Here is a 10,607-nt window from a genome sequence, read left to right as displayed (position 1 = left end):
CCCCCTTTTTTTTTTTTTTTTTTTTTTTTTTTTTAGGGCAAGGGCTGTTCCTGTCTATCATCTTTTTGCTCATTTAGCACTGCAACAACTTAAGCTACATGTCCCAGAGCAGTGCTTCAGTAAAACTTAAATTGTCGAGGTAAAGAAACAGAACAAACCTTGTAGAAAAAGTATTTGGAAGGAAAAATAAATCTACTTTAAATGTCAGATATAAAGAGGTTACTGTGACCTAATGGCCAGTCTCAAAAAGTTCAGTTCCAAACCTACCCAAATCAGCTATTGCTACATACGAAATGCAAAATGGTGTCAGGATAAACAAATACTTGTAGTTCTGGGTAAAATGAAGCAGCCAGTAGAATTAGGAGAAGTTTTTTTTTTTTTTAAAGTCACACCATTACCCAACACTTTTTGCTGTGAAGGAAAGCACTTGCATTAGAAGTGCCCAAGCTTTGCTGTTACAATTAGTTGATCAGAGCTAGTCAGACAACGGGGCAGCATTCACTCTGTGTACACATCACCAGGGTGGGACCACGGCAGAGGTAGAACCATGGTTCTACCAGGTAATAGGGAGTTAGTTCTGGATGATTAAGTAGTTTGGGTTTTGTTCGGTTGGTTTTGGGGTTGTTTTTTTTTAAAGCTTTAATGTTTATTTGCTGAAGCTCAGAAGCAAGAACCTAAACTACAGCTCTCCCTTGAGATGGACAAACTTGTCGCTCCAGTCTGATGCCCGTGAACTCAGCGGCGTGCAACACCCCCGCTTCACCAACGCCACACCGGGGGCACCTCAGCCCGCACGGGGCAGCTTCCTCCCACGGCCCCTCGCCAGACCCTTGGAAAAGGATACCCTTTATCCCGTAACCTGGCAGGGAATGTGTCGCTATTGCAGCAAAATTCAAAGGCAGATCCAAACTTCAGCAACACAAAGTTTCAAGAAATGTTTTCCTATGTGATTTTAACAAGTCCAACAGCAACATACCGTTCCGCTGACGGCTGGCTCCATGGCTGAAGAACCCTTCCACGGTTTTCCGCCGGCAGCTGGAACTGGAGAAGGGGATGAGTTAGAGAGAGGGTGCCTATACATGAGTTCTCATTAAGAATAAACAGATAACAAATACTTCTCTTGTTAATGTATGCAAGCCTGAATCACCATATTGTAACTTCATGGCAGATATTTAAATGACAGTATCTATGCAGACTAAATATGAATGGCTAATATAAATATTATTATAAACTATAGCAAGTTAAGAGTATACATCGAGTATTCAATAGATTACTTAATTTAGGCACAAATTATTCCTGCACTTCAAAGTTCCCTTCAGAAACATTCACAGTGATTATTGGAGGACGTGCTGTAGTTGATGAGTGGAACTCCAATGGTTCATCCCACAGAATCTCCCAGAGATGAGAGGGCAGGACTGCGGGACTTCACACAGACCTTCATCCCACCAGAGTCAGGTTCTGCTCCAGCGCGTTCCCTGCTCTGAGCCCCCGTGCACGGCATCAGCCACAGCACCTCCAGCCGGCTTCGCGCGTGCTACACTTCACATTTTTATCTCTTCATTGAAACAATCGTAACTGGATAACTCAGAAACTTGGCAATAAGGATTATAACCAACCCTGGACATTTTTCAGTGTAAATGATTTCTTCAGAAATTATGGACTTTTTTTTGATAGGAGGATGCAAGAGTAAGCAAGGGAAAAAAAGAGTAACTTTTGCAAATCCTGTTCTATGTTATTTAAAAAGAAAGAGAGGAAATCCCTTACTTGTGACACTACAGGTATGTTTTTGGTTTGACTGACCTTCATGCAGACTTTCCCCAGGGTATATATGTTAAACTGTAACCCGATGACATTAAATTATATTTTATGAAAAGACAGATAGAGACCAAAAGAAAAATGAAAAGAAATTAACAGTAAAAATGGTTATATAGGCTTAAAACAGCAGTAGTAAACTTTGAAACAAGAAAGGGAGGTCTTTGCCAAAATATATATGATATATTTTATATATATGTGGATATATTTCATAAATAAATTATTATAGTTATAAAATTAAATATATCTTTCAGTTACTGCATTTGTATTAGTTTCTTACTTGCTGTACAAATGATTTTGTACATTTACAGAAAATAGATTATTTATTGTATAAAAACATTTCACATACTATTTTCCCATAATTTTTAGAAGACACTGTATAGTTTTGGGGTTTCTGAAAAATAATCCAGCTTTGTTATGAAGAATGTTTAATGTTCCTTTATAGCCACCAACTGGAATTTTTATTTTTCCCCCTGAATGCACGTGCCCAGGTCATACAGAAACTTGCCTTCTTCAAGAGACTGATCGTTATTCTACAGTTTGAGAACTGAGTATGAAAGCATAATAAAAAATAGTTTTATAATAATTATGCATAAAAAGTTACATTTCAGTTTTGTGTCCCTTTTGCTATAAATGTAACCCTCATCTGGACTAATGAGTATCCTGGGACAAACGAGGAGGCAATGCTCATTTGGACTGTGAGTTCTTTTTGTGAACAACATTCATTGCCTTCAGCTTCAGCCATTATATACTTTTTTCTTTGGAATTGCAAACCCATCGCGGTGCTCCCGAGGCCATCAGTGCCTCCTGCACTGACACAACTCAGCTTCTAGATGAACTGCTCAGTCTGGGTTTGGATTTCTACTGTCTCCCCCCAACGTTAGCACAATTTAAATGTTGCATTCAAAGATGGGTTCATACCTTCCCCAGTCCCATGAGCTTTCACTCTATTTTAAATGTTCACAGAAAAAAAAAATATATCAAATTGGGCTCATTTTCTGGCAGGCAGGTAGATTTAGCCCTTGAGTAGTGGGCTATAGGTTGTTATCGTAACAACTGCTCTAATTCTGTCAGAGTTATGTGGCTCTCATTCGAGTTGCCATTAATAAAAGTCCAGTTTTTGGTTGTTAATAGCAATAAGAGCAATAAATGGTCATGTCTAGAAAACAATGTAGAAGGAAGCTTTGGCAGAATTTCAGGTTCTTTAGCCTAGAAAGGAGAAGGAAGAGAGGAGCTGGGAACACAGCCACCAAACGTGACGGGCTGTGACAGAGGGGAAAGGCGTGTTGTGTTCCCCGTGTCCCCAGAGACAGGACAGGGAGCAGGGGGCTGGTGGGACCAGCAGGATGGGCAGTGCCACCAGGACCATGGTCTCCATCGCCAGCTTTTGCTCCTGGGCTCTCCATGTAGGGATGACAAAACAGGGCACGAAGGAGGAAAAGAAGCTGACTTTAGTTGAGGTCACCAGGAAAGATGTTTCATTTTTATAAAGAAATCTACACAAATGAAAGTAGACCCTTGATTTATTCATTTAATTATCCTCACCCTTACACTGAAGCCTCACAGATACCTGAGTGGGAGATGGTGATGCACTTTTAGGGTTATTTTGTCATACAGACAGAAGTAATTTTCTCTTGGCTAAACTGTGATGACTTAAATCATTTCTCATCTGCCTTAAAAATGTGTTAAATGGTATTTACTACATCCTCCAACTATTTATTAAATACAGCAGAACTGAATTGGGTTTTCTGCATAATAAAACATGGAACTGCTGGCATGATGTGCCAGCAGAGACTGAATGAATGCTTTTGATGTTTTAAAATCCCCAACTTGGACATGTAAGCCTTTCTCACAACACACAGCCAACCAAGAGACCTTTGTAAGAAATTCTCTTGCTACAAGAAAAGAATGCAAGTGTTCCAATGCACTATATTATTTTTATAATCACCAAAAGAAATGGTTGCTACAATTCCGGGATTGTTACCAGATCCACCCCGAATACTTCTGGATACCTAGTGCTGACACCTGAAAGATGTTCCCATTGGCAGCATCTGGAGTCTCACACAGTCTCGAGATGCTGATTTAGGAGTTGGTTTTCAGAACAGCAAGGCAAAAATAACTCTGGTGTGAAAGACTGCTGAGGACAATCATGACAGTTCGGGTCAAGGTGATTTAAGAAGACAAAATTATGTGTCTGGATAAAAGTAAAGTGCCGGCTAACATGAGCAGGACTGAGTAATGTAACCAAAAGTTATTGTTAGAAAAGGAACAAATTCTAGCCATATGAACATTAAATGTTTAAATCCACAGCTTGAAATCTATTGGAATAGTAATCAAGCAAAATTGTAAACAGATGAGATTGAAAGCAACGTCTGTTTTCACTACTAGAGTTTTACAATAGAGAAGACATAATCTGATCTGGAGAGCTTTACGCTACAAAGAAATGTCAGGACTGAGAGACTTAAAATACATTAAGCAAGTTAAACAAAGCATATTGAACTTTCTGTTTACCTTGCAGTAGGATCTTGCCAAACTTTGTTTAAAAGCACATTTTAAGAAGTATTTTGACTTCCAAGATTTCAGGAGTGCTTTAGAGGACAGGCCTGCTTTGCTCCGTACTCCCCAGCTCTCCCTGCAGCCCAGGCCCCCGCGCCGGCAGGCAGTGCCCCAGCAGAGGCTCGGGATGAGCTTCGAGGCTCAGCTCCTGTTTTGCCCTGGGAAACACCCCACTGAATCCTTGGGGTTCTAGTCTTGAGTCACACCAGCACCAACACTGAACACCCCTCCCCATACCCAGGTCTTCCAGGTTAGTTCTCTCATTTTATTTCAATGTGATCCTTACACATTTTATAACAGGCCAGGTCGATAGTCATCTCTGCTCTGCACCGCTTTCAGAAACGAGCCAGATACCTAACCCCACCTAAAAACTCCTCTGCACCTCTGTGGTCCTCCAGGCATCTCAACGCCTTTACCATGTGCCATCCTTTGCTTATCAGTAAACAGACACCTTGACTCAAACTTCCTGCACGTCTCTGTCAACACAAAAGGAACTGCAGTGACTCGCAGGCGCTGAAGGGCTAGTCCCTTAACAGTAAGTTGATTCAAAGTCTTTGACACTCAAACTCCATTTTTCCTATGAATATTTTAACATCCTATACAGACAAGACCAGTACAAGACAAGACAAGACTAAAGGGCCAGTATGTTAAACAATGAAATAAACTTAGAGGAGTTTCATTTGTACTGGTTATAACGGATATTCCATTAGACAACAAATCACATTTATTAACTAATCATTTCTGTTAGAGCAGTTCCTCAGGGTGAGTGTTTATGCATTTCATGAACGGTAATTTTGCTGTAATTGTCCAGGAGTTATTTGTTCTAGTGCAAGCAGTTAAGTAATTTCCATTTTTATTTTCATAGTTCATTTTTATTTAGTCCCCCCCAAAGAACTGACTAAACAATTTGGGAAGGCTTCAGTGTCTGTTCCTCCGTGGTGTCCCAGGCTGGCAGTCCCCATGGCTGGAGAGCGGAGCTGCCTCCCCCGAGCCCTTCGCTACCCCAACACTTGCAGTGCAGACGTGAAGAGGGTTGGAGCCTTTTGTCATTAAAAAATAAATGTGAAAACTATTGTGGCAATATAAAATATATACTGAATGGCTAGTGGATTAGATGAACTACATAACTAGAGTACAGTAGATGTGAAAATCAAACCCCAGAGGCTCTTTTAGAAGATTCCTGGAACTGTGCATGCATTTATGCAATTCTGACACCATTAGGATGCAGTTCCCAAAATAGATGTTTTTTAAACCTGTACTTTGTTTCCCTGTATCTATCACAGAAGAGAATTCCATTAATATCACAATGAAGGCAGTTTACAGCTCCTTCTGGTGTCAATTTGGATAGTCGTGGGTCAGCTAAGGGTCATGTTTTCAGTGTTTTTAAGACACTACAATTAAGAACCAGATTGAAACTAAGCATTTGAGTTGTTAAATGTAAAGCCTTTCTTTATATAAATCTGATAATGAATTAAAACCTTCCAAACACCTGTGCCACATTCTGAAGTTTGTCTTTGATTAACATTCCTTCTTTGCCCAGAGTTCCAAAGAGACTGGATAATTTAACTGTGTTTAGAGGAACACAGAAGAAAAAAGAAAGCTTAAGGAGAGGAAATACTGCATTAGAGTTCAATAACCCCTGAATCATAATTTTGGTTCTGCTGGGGACCTTGGGCAAATTACTCAGGTCCCATTGCATTCACTAACACAAAAGCAGGACCAAAGGCAAGGTCCATTTTAAGATCCCTACGGGCCCAGCCCCAAGCCATGTTTCTCCCCAAATAACAATTTTACTCGTAAGTGCTCTGGTGGTCATCTTGGTGAACACGTGAAGGATCAGCATCTTTGGGTGGAACTGTCACTGTCCCTCTTTGAACATTTTTGAGGAATTGGCCACCTGTTGCCTACTAGGAAGAAAAAAGGGAGTCTACCAAACACTCCCTCACTGCATGCAGAGCAGCATGAACACGTGAAACACGTGTGTGGGTCTGGTGGCGAGTCAGAGCACAACTGAGGCACACAGGAGGCTGGAATAGCTGTCCCCTATGGCTACGGCTGCCTGGGCATCCAGGTGTTTATCAGTTTCCCTGAAACGACATTGGTTCTGCTTTGGCTGGTTGGTTCCAGCCCCCTGCACACTTCAAACAGAAAGGTTAGAAATGCTTTTAGAGGAGAGCTGATGTGGTATCACTATTATCTAAACCGAGGAACTGTACTAATAGGCAGAAACCCAAAGAAAACTAAGCAAGGGGCATGAGGTCTTTCATTAGGAACTCACTGGCAACGGACATTCCATGCAAGAATTGGGGAAAAACAGTCCCAGAAATTAAAGTACATAAAGTTCACTATGCCAACACGCTCAGAAGTGTCTCAGCATTACAACATCTGCTACTACCACCAGTAATATTAAAGCATCCATCCTCATTGCCCGTGTCCGACCCCTGAGGTACAACCTGCACCTACTCTTCGGGGCAGCACAGTGTCCCAGACGAGCTGTTCCACAGGAGGTGACAATGTGGGCCCTGGGCCTGTCCTGGGACTCCAAACTACAGCACCCAACCAGAGGGTTCCAGAGAAGGGCATTTTACTGTAATGAGTATTTATTTCATTGATGTTCCAAAGGAGTTCTCCCAAATATCACAGAGCAAACTGAGAAAACCTGTTTTGCCAGTCACGTGCGTTGTCCTCACAAACACTTCTCAAAGCCTTTATTTCCACATATGCAGCACCATCAGGAATTTTTTTTCCAAAGGCAGTGCCTGTTTCCACCGTGCCTGCCTCACTGTGCCAAAAAGACCAGTTTCACAACAAACACTGTCTATTGGAAGAAACATAAGTTCCAAACTCCCCTTTCCTAATTTTCAAGAAATGCTGGTACGGACAGAACATGGCCCAGCTACAGCACCTGGAACGGAGAGGCCTCCAGCGTCCACCGCTGCTGCTGCAGCAAGAGTAAATTCAGTACAATCTTTCAACAACTTTCATTTATTTGCACAACTGCCAACATTTTTGATAAGTGTGTTTTTTCTTATCTGGCCTGAATAAGATATAACTTTCTTCTCTTTTTTTTAAAACAGTCTCTTTAATAGCACTTTTATAGTGGAGCTGTCTAACAGTACAAAGAGGAACATCAGCCATCCAGAAAGTTCCCAAGTTAGTCAACTTTTATTTTTCAAATGTTCTTCTGCTTTTACACAAAATAGTTCTCACACTACTTTTTGCGCTTCATCTGTTTCTCACACTGCAGATTCCACTGTTTGCAGATTTCATTTATGGAAAACAGCCTTAAGATGTTTATCAAGCTTGGTTTTCACTTAAAAGCCATAGGAACATTTTATGTTGTACAAAACATTACAACATCGCTTTCTGAAAAACTCCTCTGGAATTTTTCATTTCTCTGTCAGATATGCACATTTACGAATCTGTGTGCATCCACCAAAATCTTGTCTCTACCTCAGAGATCCTTACCATCCTCCTCATGCTGCTTGGTATGTCCTACAGCACGTGCATTACCTCCATCCCTGGTGATTACACCATGACCTTACTGAGGAACCTCTCCTAGTGTGTTGTTAGTACTTGAAATGTAGTTTTAGATCATGAACTGTTGTAGACCTAGACCCATTAGAAAGACATTATTTGTATTATTTATTCATGTTTTCTGTTACCAGCATCATATGACTGGTATTGCAAACCAGTTATTGTTCCAGTTTCTCAAACACAAAACACTCTTTCCTAAACTATAGAAACAAACCCTGTTCTGCCAACTGTCCCCTGCCATGTCACATCTAACAGGCAGAGAGAGTACCTAAAAGGCAAAAGTTTGCTTTCTACACAAAGTAAACTAAAATGCTCAGAATTTCAGGATTGTACCAAATTATATAAAAAAAATATACAAGTATAACATATTACCTAACTAAAACAGCTTTTTATGCAGTCCTTTCCTCCTAATAACAGTGAGTGCATCTCAAAACTGTAACAACATACTTTTTTATTTCAGTTACAATTTCATGAAAAATGGCAGCTCAATGAAGATAAAGGAGGGAGTTTATGGTTGAGAGAAACTGTCAAAACCCCCCAAGACAGATGTTTTTGCTGTAATGCTATTGAAGCAGCAGTCACCTAGAGACTTCACTCCTGCCCATAAATAAGACACACCACTCTCAGTGATGACCACTGATGCCTTGGTGGTCCCACTCCACATCCCAACACTTTCCTTAGGGCACGAGGGGCACAGGCCCCCCCAGCAACACACAGCTCCTGCCAGAGACCCCTCACCGAGGGCAGCGAGTCCTCGCTGGGGCAGAAGAGCAGGAACCTCGGGGGCTGGCTTTGGTGTTCCAATGTGTTTCATTTGAAAGAACAATTCACAGGAATATATAGGTGTGTATATATATATATATATATATATTTGAATTTCTGAACTCCATTGTCCCTTTCCTCCAACACCCCCAGTGCAGGCTAGTGGCAGTCCTGGTTTTGATTACGGAGATTTATTTATCGTACTCAGGGAGAAGTCCTCATATGGGAATGATTTGTGGTTGCGAATGATCTGATCTGTTCTTAATTGATTTAGAGGTTAGTCCAAGACTATCTATCTGCACAACTGTCCAAGTGTCTGGGCGAGTTACTGTCACATATTCTTACATACCACTTCACACATTTGCACAAAAAAAAAAAGAAAAAAGAAAAAGTACTGAAGATAATAAAAAGATCAGTTAGATTTAAGACTATAATACCTCAGCTATGCAGGTCACGATCTGTAGCTTTCTGGTAATAACAACTTCTCAGTACTTTGAAGCCTCGATTTTATGTAACACAGTTTTAGTACGCCAGAGTTACTAGTGCATTGCCTTCCATATCTATAATTTTTTCATGTAAGGAAATTAATTTAAACTTTGACTTTTTTTTTGAAAATCCAACTTTTGCAGTCATTCTTGAAGTTTTAAATGCAAATTTGAAGAGTGGGATGGGGATGTTAAACACTAAAATTACCTTTATGATCAATATTTAATTAAAACATTTTTGTCAACATACAGCGTTGGGTCCATTTGAGATTAGTCTCTAGAACAAAGATGATGACTGTATTCCATTTTTCTATTAAGGGCAATTATCTTCAATTACAGCTGTATAGTCTATCCAACCCTTAAGGCTTTGCTCGTTAGTTTTTGTAGCACACCTTACCCTCAAAATACTCAGTGCTAATCATAACACCCATCGGAAACAATGGCACTCCTCCAGGACCTCATGTTAAATATCTCTTCTTGCAGAGATACACAAAGGAAAGCAGAAATGGCTGTTTACTTTTGAAACGTTGCCAGCAGTGAACTTATTCAGCTTCCTGGAGGGCTGCAGAGCTTCCACTGCCCAGGCTAGAGCAGCACCACCCGACTGGTCCATGCCCTCACTCAGCCACCCCCTCCAAGCAGTGCCCAGCAGTCAGCATCTTCATCACGCTTTCACCACCACCGCACCGCGGCTGTGACGGGCTGTGCCTTTCCCAAATTCACCAGTGGGAATAAAACTGTTCACCTCTCAATCTGTGAGACTCTCCCAGCCTTCCTGGGATCAGATCCACCCTCCTATTTTTTGATTATGTACTGTCTCACAGAATTCAAGGTTGCTTTGCAAACCCGTCTGTAGTTATGCAGGTTCTCTTGAACGCAGCTAGGAGAGGGCACACTCCACACACAGCAGAGCCTGGGAAAAACACTGCTCTTGAGAAGCGCGTTTTCAGAAGAATAAACAACAGCAGGCAATTACTCATCTGCAAAAGCAGAGGACGGGGGCAGAGGGAAGTGGCTGGCCTGAAGAGCTGTTTGCCTCCAAAGCAGGACGACGTTACACTGCAGACGTGTCTCAGATGTGCAACTGGTGTGCACCGAACCTCAGCACTTCCCAGGGACTGGGTGCAGAGGAGCTCAGAAGAAACAGCAAACATTAGCAAAAGAGTACTTGGTCTTGGACATAAACTTTAGAAAGAAAACTTAATAGTAAACAGAAAGGAAGCTCTGTTTCATATTAATATTGCAAAAGATGTTGAGAAAGATAACCAGGACTTAATTGCCCTATCCCACTCAGCCCCTGCAGTAGCACAGGCTCCTGGTGTGTAGCTTGGAGGGGTGTGAAGCTGAAGACAGTTTCACAGCTGCAATGAAATCCCTGACACAATGATTAAGGATTTGGGAATTCAGATTTAAGGTCAGTTTTTAAAGTCCTTTTCCGATTTCCTAAATACTTGT

At 41.3% G+C, this 10,607-nt stretch overlaps 1 protein-coding gene across 1 annotated transcript in view; it reads left to right on the top strand.

Annotated features, from left to right (window-relative positions):
• Window positions 1–1,114, top strand: part of EDN3 (endothelin 3) — a 3,699-nt gene extending 2,585 nt beyond the window's left edge. Inside the window, exon 2 of the mRNA XM_014955563.1 lies at window positions 638–1,114. Within this exon, the coding sequence (XP_014811049.1) occupies window positions 638–950 (313 nt within the window). The 3' untranslated portion in view covers window positions 951–1,114. The remainder of the gene's footprint in view (window positions 1–637) is intronic.
• Window positions 1,115–10,607: the final 9,493 nt, after the last annotated feature.

Source organism: Calidris pugnax, unplaced genomic scaffold, assembly GCF_001431845.1.
Source record: "Calidris pugnax isolate Ruff unplaced genomic scaffold, ASM143184v1 scaffold50, whole genome shotgun sequence".
NCBI classification, from domain to species: domain Eukaryota; kingdom Metazoa; phylum Chordata; class Aves; order Charadriiformes; family Scolopacidae; genus Calidris; species Calidris pugnax.
Note: the sequence above shows the minus strand (reverse complement) of the source record. Positions and strands in the feature narration are given on the sequence as shown.